General features: G+C 47.8%; 1 protein-coding gene across 18 annotated transcripts in view; it reads left to right on the forward strand.

Moving 5' to 3' along the window:
- Nucleotides 1–22,993, forward strand: part of TANC2 (tetratricopeptide repeat, ankyrin repeat and coiled-coil containing 2) — a 278,090-nt gene that overhangs the window by 117,164 nt on the left and 137,933 nt on the right. For 10 of the 18 annotated variants that reach the window (XM_035347942.1, XM_035347941.1, XM_035347940.1 and 7 more), the window contains 2 exons: nt 3,861–3,932; nt 9,761–9,940. In XM_035347942.1, coding sequence (XP_035203833.1) covers nt 3,861–3,932; nt 9,761–9,940 — 252 coding nt within the window. Of the gene's footprint in view, nt 1–3,860; nt 3,933–9,760; nt 9,941–16,294; nt 17,087–22,993 lie in introns of those variants that run through there. The other 8 variants (XM_035347949.1, XM_035347953.1, XM_035347954.1 and 5 more) reach the window with 5 other exon arrangements.

The following is a 22,993-nucleotide window of genomic DNA, read 5'->3' on the forward strand; positions in this document are numbered from 1 at the left end:
GGTTGGAAGAGACCTCCAAGATACCTAACACTACCAAGTCCTCCACTAAACCATATCCCTGAGCTCTACATCTAAACGTCTTTTAAAGACCTCCAGGGAAGGTGACTCAACCACTTCCCTGAGCAGTCCCCATTCCAATGCCTAACAACCCTTTCAGTAAAGAAGTTCTTCCTAATATCCAACCAAAACCTCCCCTGGCGCAACTTTAGCCCATTGCCCCCAACCCACTCCCCCCCCAGAAAAGGAAGAAGCACTCACACAACCCCTGAGAATTGGCAAGAGCTGTTTATTGCCAGGACATCTTGCAGGCAGGCCTGCAGGGTATCTGTGGTGTTTGGTGGCTCCAAGCTAATGCTTGCGATGGAGCCTGAGCAACGAGCAGGGGGCTCGCCGGGCACTCCTGCGATGCTGTTGGTGTTCTTGGATGGCAGAGCACAAAGACGTGCCGCAGTAGTCCCAGGCCTGTCCCGGCAGAGGTGGATCCACTTCCATCTGTTCCTCCACATCTGGTGGATCCGGCTCCATGGGCTCCACGTGTTGGGCAGAAGGCTAAGCCAGTCCTTGCCCGGGACTGCCCAAACGGGATGCCTTCTGTCCGGAATGTTCTCATGCCGGGGTGCTGAACCGGGGGGTCGTCAAATCCCACGCTTTGATCCCATGCCACTGTCGGCTTGATTTTCACACGCAGGTCTGACCGTGCCATCTGGTTCACGGCCATTACTGGGTTCCGCATGGTGCTCTGGACTACGGGCACCGCTCTGCTCCCCGTGGCTGTCTCTCTGATGCTCCCACCTTCTCCCCACGTCACCGTTGCTCCCATGGTAAGACCCAGGCCCCCTGTCGCTGGGTGTTTGAGGGGCCGGCCTGTTCCCCGCATCGTTGTGGTGCCACTGGTACCGCCTGTACCTGTCTGTGGGCTGGGTGCCAGAGGTGCCTTGGGCACTGGTGTCTCTTGTGCCACCGGCGCTATCCCTCTGCCCATGACACATCTCCTTCTGCTCGGGTGCATTCCTTCTTGGTGCTTCACCAGACCGCGTGGCTGCCCTCCACACCAAGAGGCCTGCTGCTCGCCTTGCTCTGTCTCCTTCCTGCCGCACCAGCTGGCGGTCAGAGGGCCGAGATGCTCAGCGCGTGGTGGCCAGCTGCAGGGGGCTGCTTTGTAGGGCCCGCAGCAAAGGCAGGGCACTGGTGACCACTGTGACCTCAGCAAAGCCTCTGCGATGGCGTGGCCCACGCCTGCCCAGAGGTGGCTGTGTTGGGACTGGCCTGGAAGATGCCCTCATATGGACGAGGAGGAGGGTTGGGGGGCTGAGGGCCCCTTTTCTGGGGCTGGCTCCCCCGGGCCACTTGGCTTGCCAGACAGAAAGGCTGCCCCTCGGCCATGGGGACCGCCCTGCACCTCCCATCCTGTGCCCTGGTTCCAATAATTCCAGTGTACTCAAGAACGTGTAGGCAGTTTTAAGACTACTAAATAAATAAATCCATCTTCTGGAGCCTGTGACACGTGATCCAAATCAGCGTTCCCCTGTCTGTGTTTTGCTTTGGCAGATTATGGTTAAGCCTTAAACTATTTCTCTTATTGTGTCACATCTTTCTGTCTTACCTAAACAGAAAGCATGGTAGCTTCATTGCTTCTGCTTGATCAAGAAACCTGCCGTACCCTTCTTGACAACGCGATGTTGTTTCATTTTCTCTTCCCACGTAAAGCTAGGAAAGGTGCACGGTGTGTTGTGACGTCTTATTTCAGAGGGTCTCTAATGCGACTTCACCCAACTGTTGCCAGTTTTCCTGTCCACGGGGGACTCCCAGGTTGTCCTCAGGGTAGGATGGGGCCGTGGGGACCATCTCTGCCACTTGTCCACACGGGGCGTGCGGCCTCCTGTTGGAAACGTCTTGCAGAGGACGGTGCGAGCAGCTCCGTGCCCGTGGGGACAGGTTTGCTGGGACCGGCCGTGGGTTTGTGGGCAAGGCGCTCATTCGGAGTGCTCATAATGACTGTAGGGAAAAAGGTTTAATTGCCTTTGGTAACGATGAGGTGGCTTTTGCTAAATACGAGGTTTTCCTCCTGATTTAACTGCCGCGACTTTGTTTTTGTAGCTGTAGTCTTTTGAAACTTCCAGTCCTTACAATTGCCTTGCGCCTTGCGTTTGTGCTTGTGACTCGAACACGTTTTTATTTCCTTCGTTAACGTCGAGGTTGTCCGTGTGGGCATGCATCTGGGGGGCACAGAGATAATTCTGATACCTGCGGGCTAGGCAGTGTTCAAACCCAGCACTGCGTCTTGCAAACAGAAGCGCAGAGGCAGCAGCCTGCGCCCATCCGTCACAGCGGGGCTCTGCGGTGCCAGCCGGGCTGGAGGAAGGCTCCGCATAACGAACCCCAGGAGGACGGCTCTAAGCTAATGAAGGCTCCTTGAATATGTCGAAATTGCAGTCATATTTCCAACATCACATCCTTCCTGCAGCCAGAATAGCAAAGTGAGGAGGGAAAATGTCACGGGCTGTGTCCTCCTTGACACCTGGCAATTACCGTGGCTTGTGGGGGCACGAGCAATTGATGGGAAATGGGCGCTTTTCGGTTGCTTTAACTTGCTGTAGGTTGACCTTTCCGTGCAGCTGTCGTATAACCAGGGAAAAAGGCAAAGGTGAGAGCAGATTGCATTGCCAGCACCCATTGAGGATGCCTGGACGTGGCTTGGGTGGAACTGAGGGCTGGAAGGGTTTTGTGAAGGGAAAAGGACGCAAGAAACCCCTCCGTAGCAGGGCTGTGCTCCTGGTTTTAGGGGCACAGGAGGGGCAAGGTGTAAATTGTTGGCCACCTGATCAGTTCTACAGGTGTGCTCCGGTACACAACTTGCCTCTCAAGAGATGGACTCACCTGTGATGGGAGTTGGTTAAGTTGAATTATCGGTGGGCATAGCAGCTGCCTGGAGACAGATCGGGACGCAGCTCCTTCTAGCGTAACCCCAAGGCCTGAAGGCAGAAATCAGCTGTCGAGTTTTTAGGTAATACAGCTATTGAGGAATGCAGTTGTATCAAAACTAATTTCAGGCCTTGCAAAAGCTTCCCCTCCCCCTGCCATAAGGTTTAATAACCTCTGAAAAACATCCTGCATTGTGGAGGCTTGTTTCTGCTTGTTCACCATCTGCAGAGCTAGACTTCTTTTTGCCTGCACAGCCCCTGTGTACTCCAACATCTTTATTGATGTGCGCATCTATTGTTTCTAATCTGGTCAGTTGATCAATGAAGACCAGCATGTAATTAATTGCATAGTATTGTACACAATGTCCCTCTCTACATTTATCCAGATGGATTTGTTATTTGTTAACAGTAGCTGCTTAGAAGAGGATGTAATGAGCAGTGGTTTTGTTCCTCTCTGCCTTCCCAGGTTTTTTTTGCTGACAAATAGTTTTAATGGGAAACAATTTCAAAGAGCACTTTTTTTTTTTTTTCTTTTTCCCGGGCCTGTTTCATCATACACTTAATAACTTTTTAAAAAATGCTTTGATACAATGGTCCAAAGCGAAGGAGCCAGCTGAGGATGCCCAACCTGGTTCCTATTTCATTCAAATTTCTCTGGGGTCCGTAGGAGAATTTAAAAGCCTGCTTTTGTTCCTGAGGACCCTCTAGACTTCGTTTGCAGCAAGCAGGGGACAAACTGGAAGAAGCAGCGGAGCAGTCAGCAGCAGGGTGCCCCAGCTCCCCTTTGCACCTTCCCGTCCCAGCCCTACCCAGCGCACTGCGAGCGTCAGCTCCCGTTGAGCTGCCCCCACGGCTAGGGGATGGGGCTCAAGGAAAAGTTGCGTCTGCCTGACCTGTCCACTATGATGTTCTACTTCTGCTGTTTTGGTTCTCATGCAGATGGAGGGAACGAGGAGCCACCAGACCGAAGACAGGCAAGTGTAGACTTCCGTCAGAGCCGATCTGGGCAAGGTAAACGCTAGTGTTGTTCTCCCTCGGTGACTCGTTTCTCGTTTGTTCGCCTTCTCTGTATTCATTTTCTGTTTTTCGCAGACTGTGTAATCTCTTGGAGTTCTTGTAACAGTCTCTGTTATTCGTACACCTACGGCTATTTGCTAATATTCACAAAACTGATGATCTTGTTACAGTTTGAAGGAGTTTAGGATAATTTGCGGCCCAGTGTAGCTGTACCCATGTTGCATCTCCATTTTGCAGACGGAGGTACCGAGCTTTGTGCAAGGGCTGTTGGCAGAGGTGTAAGGAGTCTTCAGCACATACCAGCACCAATCTAAACACCACTTGCTTCCCTCCCTGCTTGCAAAGGGGAGGGCCCGGCTGGTTCTCAATAACCAGTTTATTCTCTCCCACAACCCCTGGATGTGAGCAGAGATGGGAAGTGGGCAATCCTTCATGGGGGGGCTCAGCAGCTGCTTCGTACGTCTTTTGCTTCATTGTGTTGCACCCTACAAGAACAGGGTGAAAGGTCCTATGAAGAAAGTGGTAAAAATAGTCTTTACGTTACTTAAATAATGATTCTACAGCCTCTTTTGTTGAGTATCCATTATTCACAATAGGCTTGGTGGTTAAAACCTGTGCTGTGGCTGTGTAACAGGGATTGCTGTTGCTGACAGCAGCGGCTCTTATCTCTGTGCTGGCTTACATTTCCTTTGAAGTAGCTTACTTCTAAGTTTTAAGCATTTGCTCATTTGTGAGGGTTGTGAAAATGCAGGTTATCTTTATGCAGCTCGTGAGATCAATTAAAAAGCATTTGGTGGAAGCATGACTCTGGTGGGTGCTATGTGTGTTGGCTTATTTTCTGTTTCAGATTGCAGCAATAATTTTCCTTTCATTTAGGTTCAAGTCTGTTGTTGTCATGGTGTCCTAATGACTTATTATGGAGGCATTTTCTCCAGAGCATTGTTCTTTTCTGGCAGCATTCCAGTGTTGCCCAGGCAAAATTGCTGCAAGTGATTGAAGCCCGCGATCAGGATGAGGGGGATTGGAATTTACAGTTAAAGCCATGAAGCCCTGTGAAACGTCAGCAGCTGAAACCGCTTTGTTAACACAGGACCTTTGTCTTGTCATTTTACAATTCTGTATTTTAAAATAGAGGAATTATCCATCCCCTTGTTAGCTGTAGGCACTCAGTGACAGCTTGCATACAAGCAGCACTGGCTCTCTCGTTTTTCGGAGAACACAGGATGAGTGGTAGTTCTCTCCCCAGCAGTTAGTTCAGCTCAAGTTGCTGTTGGTGTTGCTTCTAAAGGCTGAGCCTTGCCCGCTTGCTTTTCCGTTGGTCTGTATGATGTTCTTTATTTGTTTGGGTTCTGTCTGTTGGCTTGTTTTTACAAGATAGAGCAGCTAGGATGGAGCTGTTCGTTCCCAGGTTGCCTGCTGGATTTCGGCACGCTTGTTCAGACACCGTGTTCTCCCAGGTTACACGTCTGCCCGTTCAGTCAACATCTTGGCTGCCGTGGAAAAGTACTGATATTGGGCAGAGGACGGGGTGTTTTTTTTCCAAATTCCTACTTCCAAAGAACAACCGACCTATTTCTGTTTGCCTCCGAGTGCAGTGCTGTAAGCACGTAGGAGCATTCACAAGGAGCTCCCTCGTGAGCAGCTGGAGCAGCGGATGCCGGTCTGGAGCAGCAGGCGGCCTCTGGTCTGTGTGCGTGAGCTCCTTGGCTGCCTGCACAACCCATTTCTCATCATCATGGGTTAAGGGGTTTTATTATGCCTAGATAAACAGCTGACTGAAATAAGGAGGTAATCTTCCTACTGGTTAAACTTCCATGTTGCCATCCGTCATGCCCAAGTCCTAGAGTTCTTTATGAAGCTTTATTATCTTGGAATACTTCAAGAAATGATCTGTTAGTTCAAATATACACTTTATGGTAACATTTTATTAAGTACAGGTGATAGACAAACTGACAAAGTTCAGCCGTGAATGTTCCCCTGTCTCAGGGTTTGATAAAGCCCAGTACTCCTTCGGACTGAAACAAATTTAAGTCTGTTTCAGTGACCCTGTTTGCTTGTTGACTCTGGCCAGGGTGCGAGAGGAATTCTGACAGTGTGGAATGAAAATAATAAGTTCTGGATATGTTGTGAGTTTGCTGGTTTTCTTTTAAAGCATTTGAGAATTTCAAGAGGGAAAATATTCCTGAAAACTTGGTCAAGTTTCTGTCGTTACTTTTTTTCTACATAAGTTATTGCCCCCAGTTGCCTTCAGTTTTAGGTAAGCGACAATCCTTGGTCAAAGATACCTTGAGCTTTAAGTGTAAGAATAAGGTGTGCACTGACTTTTAGGTCTTCCCCAAAGCCTTAAGTGTAGATCATTTTTGTTGATGTCAATGCCAATTTTGGCACTAATGCCATTTGCCTTTCCTGGCACTCACGGGTGGTTTGGAACAGGCTTGCAGAGTCAGCAGAGGTGTTCAGCTCAACAGCTCTGGAAAAAGCAAGGTCTTTGTCAAGTAAGCTGTGTATGGAGCCAGTAACTAAGTTGGCAATACAGCACTGGAAGATACTATTTTTTTAAAAGGTATATTAACAGTATTGTATCAAATTATGCCTTCCTCAAAAAAATTAGGCACAACTCCACAATTAATGATGTTCATCAAAGTTCAGGTTTCGAGGTCTGCTGAGCAGCTGCTGTCCCACACGCTGTGTGAGCGTGGGGCTTAGGCCTGCTCCTGAGAGCACGTGTGTCTTCAGCACACCCCGTCTGTCCTGTCAGCACGATGTGCTGCTTAGCACCCGATGGATCTGAGAAGCAACCTGAGAAATGGCGACCTTCCACCTCTGAAGCTGTGGCCGTCAGGCCTTGCTGTGCTGGCCAAAGGTGTGCAAAACACTGTTACAGGTGGATGTGTGTGGGATGACTGCCTGCGTCTGCACCAAACGCAGGTGTACAGGGTGGAGCCCAGGGCACGATTCTCTTCCTAAAGCAGAACCCAAACCCTTGTCATCTTGTCCTAAACTCCACTGAAATTCCACTGAGGAGCACCTCTGGACAGCCTGCTCAGATGTAGGCACCTCTGTTGTGGACACTAAGATGAGGTGAGAGGAAGGCAGTCTCAGCACACCAGAGTACTTCTTCCTGTGACTGAAGAGGAGCGGTGCGGTGCTTCAAAGAGGTACATAAGCACAGGCTCAATGGCTGTGAGAGAGTGGTGCTGGTGGCAGGTTTGTTGCAGTCACCCACAGCTGCTTCACAGAATCACTAAAGTTGGGAAAGACCTTCAGAATCATCTGGGCCAACCGTCCCCCTACCACCAATGTCACCCACTAAACCATGTCCCCAAGCACCACGTCCAACATTTCCTTAAAAACCCCCAGGGACAGTGACTCTACCACCACCCTGGGCAACCTGTCCCAGTGCCTGACTGCTCTTTCTGAGAAGAAATGTCTCCTCATTTCCAACCTGAACCTCCCCTGGCACAACTTGAGGCCATTTCCTCTAGTTTTATCACTAGTTATCTGAGAAAAGAGGCTGACCCCCAGCTCCCCTCACCTCTCTTTCAGGAGTTACAACAGAGGTCTCCCCTGAGTCTCCTCTTTTCCAGACCAAACACCCCCAGTTCCCTCAGCCGTTCCTCACAGGACTTGTGTCCCAAGCCTTTCACCAGCTCCGTAGCCCTTCTCTGGACGCCTTCCAGGCCCTTGATGTCCTTCTTGTAGTGAGGGCCCCAAAGCTGACCACAGAACTTGAGGTGCGGCCCCACCAGAGCAGAGCACAGGGGGACGATCACCTCCCTGGTGATCACCTCCCTTCACTCGGGCAGAAGTGGAAGTGCAGTGGAAGGAAGCTTTTTCTGACTACAGCCAAATATTTGATATTAAAATCTGTGTTAAAAAAAACACACAAGATAATGTCAGCAGCATCATCTTTTAATACAAAATTAAAGATAAGAACAAACAATGATCCATTCCTCCCTTAAAGGGATGTACTCTGTTACAGCGTTTACACTTAATTAAAGCAGCATGAAACGAATAGAAAAACATCAGTGTCTTGCTCGGTTTGTGGCAATAATGACAATTTCTAATGAATAAAACATATCAAACTACCATACTTCCGTGTACCAAAGTCAAAAAAGAAAAAAAAATTGAAAAAGATCTCCTCCGTAAAGAGTAGGCCTTGAATGTTCGGTAAACTGTGGCAAATGCTCAGAAAGGAAGAGGGTAAATTGTGTTTTTGAACTGCCAGAGCTAGCGTGTGGGTAACGCGCATTTGTGTCTGTTTTGAGTTCTTGTGGTGAGTGGTACAGAAACGCTGAGAGAGGTTCTTGAAAGTTGGCATCAGCCGTGGATGGACTGCAACCGCAGCAGTGCCACCTCTTAGCGCGCTGCAGGAGCTTGTCCAAGACTTTCAGCACTGCTTTCCGTGTGGCCTTCCCTTCTGCTCATATAGTGGTGTTCACGTTGTGCTTTGGCTATCGAATGAAGTCAGTCTGTCGTCTCCTCTGCAATACCCCGTATTTGAAGGCATTTACCCTTTTGTCTTCCCCCCGATTTCGTCTGCCTGCCCGCTCCCTGGGAGCTGTGCTTCGTCTTCTAACCGTGCTCTTCAAGCCCCTGAGAACCACACAAGTGTCCGGTGGAAATCACATAATCGTCGTCTTTCTGGAGGGAAAACATCAGCAGGCACTAAAAGCTAAAACCCAGCTCTTAAAGGTGTGGCACGAGCGTAATCTCGTTACGGTGTGTGTAATGAAATAGTGAGGGCCTTAAGAGGCTTCTGCAGCTGAATTCTGAGCCGTCTCTACTAGGTTAACGGCCTGGCTGCGGGCAGGGAACCGGCTGCTGGCGAGGGAGGTTTCCACGGGAGGAGCAGGCCCCGACCGCCTGCTGCTGTGCAACACCTGCGCCTCGGTTGTCGCTAATGTGCGTTACAATAATTAGCAATATGTGCATTTATTGTCGAAGATGTTGTATCCCCACCTGTCGTTGTGTTACTTGGCTGTCTTCCACGGGGTCTGTGGGAACGCGGCCTGTGTCCCGGCTTTGAAGGGCTTGGGGTTTGTCTGCATGGTCGTGGTGGGAGAGCTGCAGGGGGCTGCCTCGGGAGGCTTTGTTCAGTCCTTGCTCTTTCTGCCAAAGGTCCTCAGGAACAGACCGTTACTCCATCTCCCCCAGTATCTTTTACACCCCTTGCTTTTAAGCTACTTTTGCCTTCCCTGACTGTTCGCCAAGACTGTGTCTGCCCGCTCTCAGATCTCCTCCTCCCACTAGCCCGGCGTTTCCCCAGCACAACGTGCCGACCTCGATGGCCGTGCTGCCCGGCATGTGGAAAGCCAGCGTGTTCGTGGGCTTGGAAGAAGTATGAAGGCTGTCTTAATCTGCAGGCCATACATAAATAAGGAATGGTAGCAAAATGTAAGGAGAAAATTTAATTCGACCTGAAGGATTTTTATTAGAAATCCACAATCTAAGCTCACAAAAAAATAGTGAAAGATTTATTCATTTCTCTGAATTAAATTCAAAACCGGTGACTCTAGGACTCTTAAAGACAAATGAGAAAAATCAAAATAAATATTTCATGGCTATGCTGTTCATAATCTGAAGAGCTATGCTGAGATGTTGTTACAGAAACATAATTTCTTCAAGGGAAGCACCAAGATTGTGCCAGGCAAACACAAAAAAGCAGCCGCCACTGCTATCTGCAGGGCTGAGAGAGACGTGCAGCGCAATGGCACTCCGGCTGGGCTCGCCCTGAGCCAGACAGTCCTCTGTCTGGGAATGATGAAAGCAGAAGCCTGCCTTTTCTAACCAGCTCTGTTTTCTCTTTATGTTCCTCCCAGGCACCTCCACAGAGAACGACTGTGCTTTTGAACCAGACTACGCTATTCCACCACTCCCAGTGACCGAAGGTATGCAGCACATTCGGATTATGGAGGGCATGTCCCGCTCCCTTCCATCCTCCCCCTTACTCACACATCAGTCTATCAGTGTTCGGCTCCAACCTGTGAAGAAGTTAACTGGTAAGGACTTTAAATAAAGTTCAGTAGGGCTTTTAAGGTCCTTTGGTGAAAAAATCGCTAAGAAAACTTTGAACAAGCTTCTGTATGAAAGTCATCGTTTGTTTATTATGGCTTCTACTTTGGTCAAAATCAGTAGCGTTTGCACAATCAGAGTGTTTAAAAGAATAGATTGGGTTTCCCTCTGATGGAGAAGTCTCTCTGTTCTGTAAATGATCTTTCTTTTTAACAAATATTCTCTGCTTTTCTGAGAAATGTCGAGTTTTTGGGAAATGTTAGTTCCATGTCGTATTACGGTCTATGCACAATGGAAGCGTTACAGTAATTTTGAACTTTGCTGAAATTTTGAATGCTGAGAAAATTCATCAGAAAAACGATAAACTTGTGCAAAAAAGTGATCTTTTTTTCACAGTTTGTTTATATTTTTAAACTGTTTTGTTTATCTAATCTCCTGGGATTTGGATATGAACACCTAAGGATTTTGAAGTAGTTGGATTTTTGAAAGCAGCTGGCATCTAACAGCCGTGTAAAGCCTGACATCCTATTCCTCCTGGTAGCAGTTTTGAGAAACTTGCTTCTTGCCTAAAATCTGACATTCCTCCATGCCCATCTTTAAAAATGACCAGCCAGGGTGCTGCATTATACTGAGAGAAATCTCCAAACCCAATTTTTAGCCACTGTAGTTTGACCTCTGCTGACAACAGGCAAATCTAGTACGTTTAGTGCCTTTGTTTTCCCTGCCCACTGGTGAAAGGAGAAATTGAAAAGGACTCAGAAGTGTGAGCTAGATACTGTGGTTTGGTTGAGGACGGTCTGTGTACCTGTGATGATGTGATGCTTCTGCAAAAGACAGGGTGAATAACTTCTTCCACCTTTGTTAAGTTGAACAGAATTTCTGTCCGTAATCAAAATCGCTCCTGTCGCTCTCAAGTCATCTCTGTGTCCTGACAGATGGGTAGAGTCTGATCTGCCATCCAGGCTGTCTTGCTAGCGAGTCTTTCCCCCTTTATAACATTTTAATCAATAGCAGTATTATCTCTGACAGGTAAACGCACCAGGAGAGAAATTCCTTGGCCGTAGGTGCTGGTACGAGGGTAGGGCACTGATGTGGGTCAGTGCCTGCGCTGGGCTGAATGCGTAGTCAGTGGAGGGAGCGTAAAATCTATAGGGTTGTCTGCTTCCACTCTACATTCACATAACCCAGTCCCCTAAAACTGTAGTTACTGAAGCTTTTTATTTTCATAAGTAATTAGGTTTATTAATGTGCAACATCGCCAGCTTACTCGACATTACATGGAAGCAAGCAGTTTGCATACGTACATATGGAGCTTTATGTACGTACACTCCCATCTTCCTTTAGGTTTTGAGTTACTTGCAGCAATTTTTTTCTTTTGTGGGGTTTTAAAATTAACCAGTTCCATATACCAAGTGTCTTTATCTCATTCGGTGCCTTCCTGCCACCCTCATTTGACTCCAGTCCATTCTGTGCCGTCCTGTTGTACCTCTGAGCACCGTTACATTTATACAACTGCCCCAACAGCTCCTTGATGTCCTGCGGGATATGGCAGAGGGTTTGAGCTGTACCCCGTTGAGGAGGGAAGCTTGTTCGCCCCCAGGAGCTCCCTTCCAGCCCACTGAGCGAGCCGCCTTGGCGCGGAGCTGCCGGCCCCTGGCTTGGCAGCAGGCATCGGCCTCCCCCCGCTTCCCCGCGCGGCACCGGCCCAGCCAAGCAGATTAAGCTTCATGTATTTATAATTATCTTTTTTTCCACGTGGAAACAGATCAGACTCCATCTCCCAGCTCAGAAAGCTTTTGTTGGGTTTGGCAGGGCTGCCACTCGGAGAGTTTTACTAGCTCCTCAGAACAGCAGATACTGGAATTGCGGCAGTCGCTTTTGCAGGCAACGCTTCAAAGAAAAGGATGGGGAGCCACATGAACTTCCAGGGGGCCGGGCAGTGTCCCTGCTGCCATTCTGCTTGAAATTTGCTTTCCAGCACCGGCGAGGTTATTTTGTGTAACTACAACCTGGGCATTCAGCTGGTGAGGAGACGGCCTAGTCCCTGCCAGTCCTGTTTGGAAACTGTATGCATTGAAACGTGTCTTCTGAACATGTGTCCACACCGGTATGGCACCAAGAAAACGCTGATGACTCTTATTAGTTAAAAGCTAATGGAGAAAAGTATTGCCTTTTCTTTTTGTTCGGAGGTCCATTCTGGGGTCACACACAGGAATCTATTGGAAATTGATTGGGAAGATGATTTTCTTGGGCTTTTGTACTTTTCCTTTTCCATCTGTTTTAAATATCCTGTTCCAGCTAGACCCAGTCCAATGCAGCAGGAAAACACATGCTGATGTTTTGCACGTACATGTCTTGATGACTTCAGTGGAGCTCCTGAAGTACTTAGAATTCCAAGTGTGTCTCGGTGCGTTGGTGGATTAGCATGATTTTTTAAATTATTAGTTTAATTTACTGTTGATATTGTAAAAGGGAGATGTTTGTTTTGCATCCTTGTGCAGTCATTATAGGAATTGGTTTGCTTTCATTAAGGCGATGTGTAAAGGAACTGGGAAAGTAGCATTGTTTCGCTGGTTGTTATTCAGAGTATTCATCACATTTCTTCAACTGTTTCGTATTGTCTGAGCCTCTTGTTTACTATTAATCGGAGAGTTTTGAAAAGCAAAAGAACCCATCAGCTGCAGAAGGAGGTGGTTGTTGAATATCTGACCATTTACTGTATCAGTAAATTGAAGTGTTTTTTTTTAATTTTATTTTACTGGTGGACATCAATTGGCGGTTTGTGAAGACCCTCCTCGGTTTTGTTCATTATTTTGTAATTAATGTTGCTTCATTAAACATACCTTGCAGTTATTATTACATTTGTGAAGACAAGTTCGCAGCCTTGCACTATTTTTGATGCATTTCTCCCAGTTCCTCTCTTTGATATTCCAGGAGAATTGCAAGTGCTGTTGTAGCACACTCAAAATCTGGTAGAATTGATTTAAATAAATAAATAAAAGTTGCTTCAAGAATCCTCATGTGACTCTGGGAGCTTACAGATGAAAGGAAATGGCCATTAGTCTGACAGAAAATGCACAGAGACATTTCCCCAAGTCTTGCTGGCTGGGATTCTGTTTGTTCTTTTACTTTGTCTCGTTCTTATTTCCAGTTGTTAATAGTGCACAATAACAGCAGTGATTCCTTTTGGAAAAAGGATGAGGGTTATTCTGGGAAACCGGAGTATTACAAAGAGAGCCTTTTGTCCTTCTGACAGTTGCCACATGGATTTTTCAAAGCGACCTTCAGAGCATAGAAAATTGTTGAGAAATTATCCAGTTGTAGGGGCTTTTTCATGCTCTTTGCTCCTTACATACGTTTGTGTGTGACTAACCCATTCATGTAATAATTTCCATATCTGTGCAGCGGTCGGATAGCGGAATGATGCCATTCATCCGATAAAACGCTTTGTTGTCTTCATTTATTTTTTTCCCCTGAAGATTTAATACCTAAGACCATTTGCAACAAGACTGTACCAAATTCCTGCTTTGTACTTTCTGGAGCTCTTCAGAAAGGAAGATTTCAACATGAAGCACTTGTGGCTGTTCACTGAACGATGCGCTCATGTTTGAGGGCTGAAGTACCTTGGGTGGCTCAGGAACCGCACGCGTACGTTCCAGTATAGGTAGAGATGTTGCTGAGATATGCCCCGTGATGCCCTTGAAGAGGGGCCACAGTTCATTCAGGGTTTAATTTAACCCTTTAGAAAGGAAAGGAACCCTGTGTAGTGCAGAGAAATTAGCCCAGTAGAAACTGCAATGCTCTTTACTGATTTTTAATGTCATCTTTTGAAGTTCTTAGCTGATTTGTACACAGGCTGGCTTTGCTTTCACAGAACAGTTAAAATTTCCGCATTTTTTTCGAAAGCATCATGTGGCGCGTTACTTTTCTTTCCAGAGGAACCGAGGCTCCTTGCTGACATTTTGATATCTCTGTTTTCTGTATACAGAGACTTGGCTGGATTCAGGGGTTGATAAATATTCAGTACGGTTGCAATTTTCGCTCTGCTGAATGGTGTGGTGATTAAGAAAAACTAAGGTCATTGTTGCTCCAAAGGGTGAAGTAACAGGAAGCATAAGTAATCAGCTCTCTCCCCCTCCTGCACGTGCAACCTAGTGTTCAGCAGTGGCTAACAATGTATTTTAGATCAGCGTGTTCAACCTCAGGTGCTGTATTTAATACATTTTTTATAACAACAGTGGTTTATTAACATGAAAAATACATTATAACAAACATAAACCGAGACCTGCCAACCCAGGGTAAGTATGGGGAAGGCACCACTTGGATTTTTCTGGAGGGAAATTAGCACCTAAAAGTTATTGTGCTTGCTGCACCAAGAGAGGAACCACTTCCGAAACCCTTGGGTGAAATATTCTACCCCGCACCAGCGGCGTGTTTATCGACGACTCGGGGCTGCAATGAAAATGACGCGGCTGCATCGTGCACCTCCATTCAGGAAGGCGTCGCTGTCCAGGAGGGTGCTTATAGAGACGGATGTATCTGAGTGCTTTCCTGAATCGAAGCCAAAAATAGTAACCGGGCGCTGTGTGAGGTTAAAATTGATGCTGGGCTGCAAGATTCAGCTGCTTGGTTCCCTCAGCATGAACCCACCGTGTGCAAAGTGTTCGCACGAAGCCCTGTGCCACACCTGACTCCTCCTCGGGAAAGGTTTCTAATTTTCAGGCTGTAAATTTACATGCACGGGGATGATTTTATTGGTCGCTGCACGGGGCTATTTTTAATTTTCCCATTGAATAACAGGTTGGGAGCTTCGGAATTCTTTCAGAAAGTGTGTGTGCGAGTCCCTGTGTTGGGGAGAGTGTTGTTAAGAAATTTAGGAATTAAATCCTGTTTTTTCTAGAAGTCACTTAAGTATTTATGTCTGGATTCTCAGAGGCCTCATTCCTCCTGTGTGCAGAGTGATGCTTCGGTGTCTTTGAAGACATGGGCCCGAGGAATCAGCTTCACTGTGAAGCCTCCTACTTTGAAAGTGTTTGGGGAACGGAGGAACTTCCCCTAAGAAAGCACTTCACAGAAACAAGTAGGAGCGTTGCTAGTTGTATTTAGGCAATTAATAACATCCTCTGCCCCAACAAAAACACACACCCTTCAGCTGGATCCTGTAAAGAAGCTGGGAGAGGAGCTGCAGCAGGAGGGAGACTCCCTCAGCCCTGGCGTGGCGATGAACCACCGGTGCTGGTCCTGATCCGGTTGCGCTGCGGGGACCCCTGGGACACCGCCACCCCCTCGCTGCTTGTGCTGGAGGATGGCAGAGCTGGGGCTCACCCTCCTCCCACGTCCTCCTTCCCCTTGGGTGGGAGCAGCCGGAGGAGTGCTGCTTCTTCCTTCCTGCATCTGCAGCACGTGGTCGAGTGGTCTTGGCACTCATTGTCAGTGTGGAACGAAACAAGCCGAGATTTCTGAGCTTGAAATCTCAAATTGTTCCTTGCTGAATGTTGGCAAAACCAGATTAATAATCCCAGCCCTCTGGGACCAGGTATTCTCTGGAAACTAAGACACCATCGCAGCTGGGTGTGGATGCAAGAGGTGTCAAAACAGCTGGCCGAGGTGTGGGTGCTGGGGAAGAGCTGTTTGGGCTCAGATGCATTTGTTCAGAATAAAACAGGGTAAGAAGTGGGAAGAATTTCTGAAAGTTTGAATTTTGTTTGCTGAGCAGGGACTTGAGAACTATGTGTTGGGTCAGCTTTTGGTGAAGTAGCTGCAGCTCTCATGATGCCGGCACCTTGTCTGTCTGAGTGCATGCACTGAGTGGAAGGCATCTGACCGTAGTGTGACACAATGTGGTGTTCCCCTCTGAGCTGCAGCATGGAACAGAAACCTCGGTTGTTTGATACCTCGCTGGGGCAGCCGTGGGGCTGGGCTGCCTTTCACTGCCCTGCTTTATCCGAAGATGCTTTAGGGCCCTGCCAGCCTCTGTGGCACAGCAGCGGCTGCGCTGCGGGTTGCTTTGGGGATGTGTTCCCGGCTCCAGGAGGAGTGGCTGGCTCCTGCTCGGTGCCGCTCGGGCGCTCAGCCACCTGATGGTGCTGCAGTTTGGTTCAGCTCCGGGAGCCGCTTACCTGCGTGGAGCTGCGTGGTTGCTGCGGGTCTCGTCGGCACCCTGCTAGGTGTTACTTGGGGTCAGCGCTAGCTCCCTGCTGTTTCCCTCCTCGTTTCAAGCAGACCGTTTGCAAACGCTGAAAGTCATCTTGTTCTGCTGGGGTTTGGTACCAGGCTCCCCATGCAAGCACGCCCTGGATGGAGACAGCCGTGCCTGCGCTGATTTGCGCCGACCGCTTCCATCTGGAGGATGAAGGCGGGATGCAGACGGGGAGAAGGGGATGCTGCAGCTTTAAAGCATCCAAGGGTTTACAGCCTTTTCGTATAAATTGTTCCCAGAATCCATGTCACAACTCCTTATATGGTGCTGCTTTTTTTCTCCGAGTTGCCATGACAACAGCAGCACTGCACCATTCATCAGCTCTGGTCCTGGGCTGCATCGCCAGCCCTTCGGCTTACTCCAAAATGTTCAGGAGAGCATCGGGGAATCATTGACTCCGCTGTTCTGCGCCATTGTTTACCTATCCTTTCAGCAATTTGCTCTAAAAAAAGAGCAAATTAGATTGCGCCGGAGAAAGAAACTGTGTAAAAATACTTCATTTCCCCCCGAGGGAGGCGTTCAGTCTACATTTGCTGCAGCCTTCTGGAAGGAGAGGCTCTTTAACGCCGAGAGGCTTAACGAAGAGAGAAGCTGTGCGTCTGGAAGCCTTCCCCAAATCATCCCGCAGCCTGCTCCCCGGGGACGCAGACGATGCCGAAGTGATGCTTGGCAGGGGCAGCAGGCACCGCGGGGAGAGCGGCGCTGTGCTTTTGGGAGCCGAGCTTGACATCAGCAGCGGGAGGTGGCACCTGTAACATCATCCTGACGTTGGGAGCAGCAATATGGAGCTGGCGCTAGGGAGAGGTGGGCACCAGAGCAGGATCCAGCCTGGGCTGCTGCTCTCGCGGCGTCGCTACCTGTGAGTTAGGCTTTCGCCGGCTTCCTGCTGCAAGGCTGCATGCACTCAGGTGGCGGGGAGCGAAAACAAAGCCTTGTGAGTATCTGGACAATTTGTCTTGCATGGACTTTGATTTAAATCGTGTTCGGCTTTTCTTGGCCTCTTTTAACTCTGCAGAAAATCAATGTAGGACGAGGGACTTGAATGCTTGTAGTTTACGAGGAAGCCATTAGGAGGTTTGTAGTGTAAGTAAGGATTATGCTGCTTTGCTTATTTTTCTTTCAGGTGTTGTTGCAATAGTTTTACATAACCCCGAGTTTGTCTGCTGCTCGCAGAGATGTGCAGAATCGCATGCACAAAATGTAAAATCAGTGCACTTTGCCAGGATTGCTGAAATCGAACAGATCTGCTGAGGAGCGAGGTGAAAAATAGCCCCAGATACCGGGATTGATTTTTTTTTTTGATCTCAGAACAATAGGATTGAGATAAGATTTTTCTTCGATATTGCAGAGTGACCACAAAGGAGATTTGAGTGGATTATGGATCCCTCATGTGCTGGGAGGCAAAGATTTGCTTCCCGCTAAAAGAGTAAGTTGTAATTTGTGCTACTAGGAGAAATCCCCGATACATAAATAATCGTTTTCAAGGCGTAGTTTGGGGAAAGCTGCTCGAGCGCCCGGTGTTCATGCTGCACTTGTTTTTGAGAGGTGTTGTGATTAAGATTGTTGGTGTCAGTGTAGACTCTTCATCGTTCCTATGTATTTTTGTATCATACCGCTGGCAATATGTTCACATTTTCTTCCCTTGCTTTCTTTAACTGTCATTTTGTCAGCATGACATTGATCTAAAATTCATGTTTGTCGTGTAGGAGTGGAGGTGGGATTGGAGGCCCACTCCTGCTTGCATTTCTGAACCACACAGTGCCGACAAGGACTGACTTAGCTGTAAAGTGTGCCGTTAGATCCCGTTTTTTTCAGGATGCGTAATGTGTTTTTTTTTCTGGCCATCATTCACTTTCCATTTAATTTTCCCTGGTGCATGGCAGTCCATGGCTATCTGGAGGCTTAACGCAACGAGAGAACTTACATAATGTCAGGAAGGAAAATTGAATCATCCCTTATAAAAAATGAAGTAGCACACCCACAGGCAACATTTCTTTGTGATTTTGGTGCCTGCATTTTCCGTCCTGTCTTGTACCCCGGTGTCCAACCTTCCTGCCTCCAGGAGCGAATCCTGCTGGAGAAGGAGGATCCTCTTCCATTTCCAGCGATGGGCGCTGGATATTTGCTTCCCGTTGTGTCAGTTCTTACTATGCTTTTTCTTCGGATGCTTCATCCATTGCTTTTGGACTTGTGGTTTGTTTGGCGGTTGTGCAGTTAAATGGAGACCAGTTGGGCTTGCACAACTAGAGCAGGCACGTGGATGTGGCTGTGCGCAGCTACCTGTGTACCTCCACAGCTGGTGAACAAGCACAGTTCTTTAGATGAAATTGGTACGTTTCCCATCTGGTTTTTTAGGTCTCCAAACCCACATTTATATAGATAAGTACTGTGTCCATCTGCAGCTCTTTGAATTAAACCCTTTGGTGTTTTGATGCCTTTTTGGTTGTTGGAGATCTGTCAAACTCGTGCCATTTCTGCATTCATTTCATGGTAGCCTGGATGTGGCTTTTATTTTATTTTCAGTGGAGAGAAGGAAAAACTGCCTACATATGCGTTGGCTATCGAAATTCACAAACCAGTTTTAGCACATTTTCCAGAATGCTGTTCACAAAGCAAGAACCCTGCTCGGAGTTCTTTGACACGCGACTGCCTTCCATATGAACAGAGCAGAAATCACAATGGAGTTGTGCACAAAATCCCACATGATTTTTTTGATGTTTGCCTTGCGATTTGCCTGCCTGCTGGGCCTGCAGAACCCTTACAGGGTGCTCCTTCCCAGGACTGGTGCAGAGGATAGGTGGACATCACAACACTACGGCCGGGAAAAGGCACCAGTAACATTTTGTTTCAGGTCAGTTACACGTTTACAGCTTTAGGTTCTCCCTTTGTTTATGTTTAGTGCAGGTAACATTACAAACAAAACAAACAAAAGAAACCCTACAAACCAAACCCAAAGAAAGGCAGAATAGCCTGAAGCCTCCGTGCCTTTTCGGAAGCTCCGAGCCAGAAGCCTGTCCTTATTTCACACGGGTGCTACACAAAATGGAGCATCTGTCACGATCACACTTCTGCTGCGTGAGAATTTTTACACATAGCTGGAAAGTTTCTGTAACCAGAGGAGGTGGTGTAGGAAGCCTTCATGTGGGGTTGAACCAGGCCATCGTTTTCCCCTTTGCATCTTTCTTCCTTCTGCTCTTAGAAAATTCCCCCGAAGATGTTCTGTGGGCAGAGGGGCCTTCGCAGCACAGCTTTCGGAGCGGTCCCCACCTCCAGCTGGGCTGGGGGGCTCTTACCCATTCCTACATCTATAACACGAGCAAACCTGTGTTGTGAACTCTTCTTCCTCTGTCCTGCCCAGTTGTGTCGGGTTGGGTTATTTGTCCAGAGACAGACCATGGCTTTTGCAAAAGTGCTTTGTGGTCAGGACAGGCTTCGGGCAGGCTCGGCATGGCTCGCAGCGTTACCGATAAGGCGCGCGTGTGGCTCTGCTCCGTGGTGGTGTCCCGCAGTGCCCGGCCGTGTGCTGGGTTTTCATCACAGATCCCCGACCCGTGCCCACGATGAACAAAGTTGAGGATTGAGATTGATCCGTGGCCCTGGGCTGCTGCTTTGGCTCTTGCTCTGCAGTGACTTCCCTTGGCTGGCTGCTGCTGTCGTGTAATCCCAGTCCCAATACGGGACCGATTTAACTGCATGCATGCGATTTGGGGTTACAGCAAGGATGCCTTTGGCCCAATATTCAAGCTCTATTCCTATATATGAGCATACCTGCTGTTCACATAAACCTTCACCAATGGTTCTTGCACCTCAAAATATGCACTAGCAAGATCCTTCCCTCTTCTGTGCACTCAGCTAAGGAATAATGCACTGGTTGTTACCAGGATACAGCTCATGATGATTTTTCCCCAGTAGATAATGTGTGCACGCGTTTCTAAACCAGCTTCTTTCTTCTTTCAGCATCAGCTTTCTGAATCGTTTAAAAAAGAGGCCTTTAAATATCTAGCTGGTGGTTGGACTGCTGGCACAGCTGCGTGGCCTAACGTTTTGTGTTGACGTGTGCTCCATGTGGAGATGGGCTTTTTTGGCAGCAAGGATGACACATCCTACAGCTAAATGAAATGAGAAGACAAATTAGCTCGAGCTATTTTCACATGATGCTTTGACCAAAGGGGATCGGGGGTGGGGAATCCTAATTTCCAACATTTATTTGGTTGTGTACCTTTATTAAACCAGGTATTTAGAGTCCTGAAATGTGCAACGTGTTGTAACTGACTGCTGCTTATCACAGCCTGGTGATGTTCATCTCAGAAACTCCTTTGTCGTGTCCCTTGGGATCCACGGGGCTGGTCCCCCCCGCCTGTCCCCGTATGGAGTCGGTAGGGGCTGACAGGGCTGCCCGGGCGTCCCTTTCCTGGGGACTTGGTCCCACCCAGCTGTTAGGAGTGGGGAGCAGCTCAGCTGAAGATGACAGTAGATGTCTGGCTTCACAAGGGTTTTAGCAAGGGTCACTGCTGGCTTGGTGCAAGGCCTTGGTGTCTAACCACACCTGCAGATGCATGGAGCCTGGTGCCAGGTGCTACTTCAGGCCTTGATAATCAGTTCTTTGGGTTTTTGAAACGTTAGCATTTCTTTATGCCCTCCTCAGAACCATGTTCCTGAATCACTTGGGTTGTTTAGGTGAGAGGCATGGCCTCTGAACTGCTGGAATGACAATATTTCCTTTTGTTTGGCCCCGGAGAAGGGAGCGCTGCGGCCCAGGACCTGTTGGCACGGCTCTGGAGCAGAGACAGCTTCTTGCCGCCCACTGCACACGCGGGCAGGTTGCATAAGGGGGTGAGAATAGCTCCACATTGTCATCTTGGAAAGGAACTGCTGCTACGCTTTCTCTTGTACCATATTTGTTAAAAGTTTATATTTGGACAGGTATAAATACATCGTTGTGCTCTGTGATTGCCAAATACCCAGCTCAGCTGTGAAGAACCAGCTCAACGCTGCACACGGAGTTGTTTATACACACGAGGCTAAATTTCAGCTTTCATGTTTGCATCAAAGTGGTGCTTTATACGTGGCAGTGTAAGCATTATCTCAGTGACTGCGCTGTGTGGCATTACGTGATAACCGGGCCTTCAGGACTCAGCTTCACATCGGGTTTGTTCTAACGCTGCCGTGTCCTTTGTTTTGCGTAGTCCAACACCACAAAACTTAAAGCAGAGGAAATATATTGGTCAGCTCTGGTAAACGTGGGCTGGCAGACAGGGATTAAACCCAACATTATTCCTTCTCAGTGCTTTACAATTTCCCCCCTGAAGAAAGTAGACCCACACGCACCTTCGTTTTCAGCAGTGCGTGTTTGAGTATCTGCTAGTTCATGCGGAGGGGAAGGACCTGGGCTGTTGCTTGCTCTTCTTCATTCTTCTCCTTTTGACTGTTCTGTTCCTTATTCACAGCCTTTCTGTGATTTTTCTCCACAAATGCAATGTAGACGAGTTTTCTCTACAAGATTCCCGTCTCCTTCATATCTTTAAGAAGCAGGATTTGCTCTTTCTGTTCCATGGTGGCCTCTTTCAGCTCAACAGCTAATTAGACAAGTTGGTTGCGTTCTGTATTTTTTGCTGTTAGGGTCTCTGTTTTGCTGTTCAACGAGTATATGACTGCAGAGGATGATTGCTGAAGGAATCTGAAGTGCAACTTTTGTTTGCTTCTGGCAACGGTTTGCATTTTGGTTTCAATACATGAAGAAAAAAACAGCACCAGGCAGTTTGCCTTCTGCAGTTCTTCCTGGGCATGCTTTGAAATTTCTAGAAAGTAGAGAAAGGCCATTAGTTTTGACAGGTAAATAAGCTTGTCCAGCCCTTAATTCATACTGCTATTGCTCTTATGTAATCTAAAGGAGCTCTATCAAGAAGACAGTAAAATCAGCCTCTTGCCAAGCTGAGCTTTTAGCTGAGCTTTCAATATAACCACGTATTTGTGAACAAAGCAGCTACAAAACAAAACAAAGCAAAAACTAAAACTAAAACTATTTATGATGCAAAGAAAATCCAGCTTCAACGAAAATAAACATCCATCTCCCTCCCAAACCAACCCCCCAAAGCCACCTGTAAATGAATTATGATAGGCACTGTCGTTCTGTATGTTTAATTGTTAAATTAGTATTGGCAATGCTGTTGCTGTTGATGATGGTAATTACGGCAGGCTAGGGAAGCCTTCATGCTGCGATACCTAACCTGAAGTTTTTCAAGCAATGAATGCAAAACGCACGAGGGAATTGCTGCAGCTAAGTGCCAGGACATTGCACCAGCTGACATTAATACAGAGAAAGCCAGCACTAATAGCGGTAAGGGACATGGTAAGGAGCAAAGCAAGGGTTTGATGGTGTTTCAGCAGAGGTTTTGGAGGTTTTGCATTGGATTTCTGTCTCTTTTCCTCTTTTCTGTTTCTGTATATTTCAAATCTGCTTAGAAGGTCTGCAGGAGGACTCTCAAGGCAGCTCGTTGGCTTTCTTACCTCATTGAGATACATCAGGCTCCTCAAATAGGCAGCGGGCAGAGCAGCAGTGGGGAGGTGGGGGCAGGCTCGAAGCTGCAGGCGTTGCCTTGGGGGCAACGTGGAAGGTGGGTAGGGAGAAAGGGTAGACAGAAAAAAGCCAGCTTTAATTCAGAGGGGGGAAAAAGGATAAATGGGGAGATAAGGGAATGGAAAATTCGGAGAAGATGGGAGGCAGGGAAGCGTTGGAATAAGGCAGCGCTTCTGAGGCAGGTTACGAAATAAGTGCTTGCTCTGGGAGTTGCCTTTGAGGAAAATGGCATGCTAAAGAGCTTGCAGAGGAGCAAGTCTATCT

This window comes from Oxyura jamaicensis, chromosome 27, assembly GCF_011077185.1.
Source record: "Oxyura jamaicensis isolate SHBP4307 breed ruddy duck chromosome 27, BPBGC_Ojam_1.0, whole genome shotgun sequence".
Classification (NCBI taxonomy): domain Eukaryota; kingdom Metazoa; phylum Chordata; class Aves; order Anseriformes; family Anatidae; genus Oxyura; species Oxyura jamaicensis.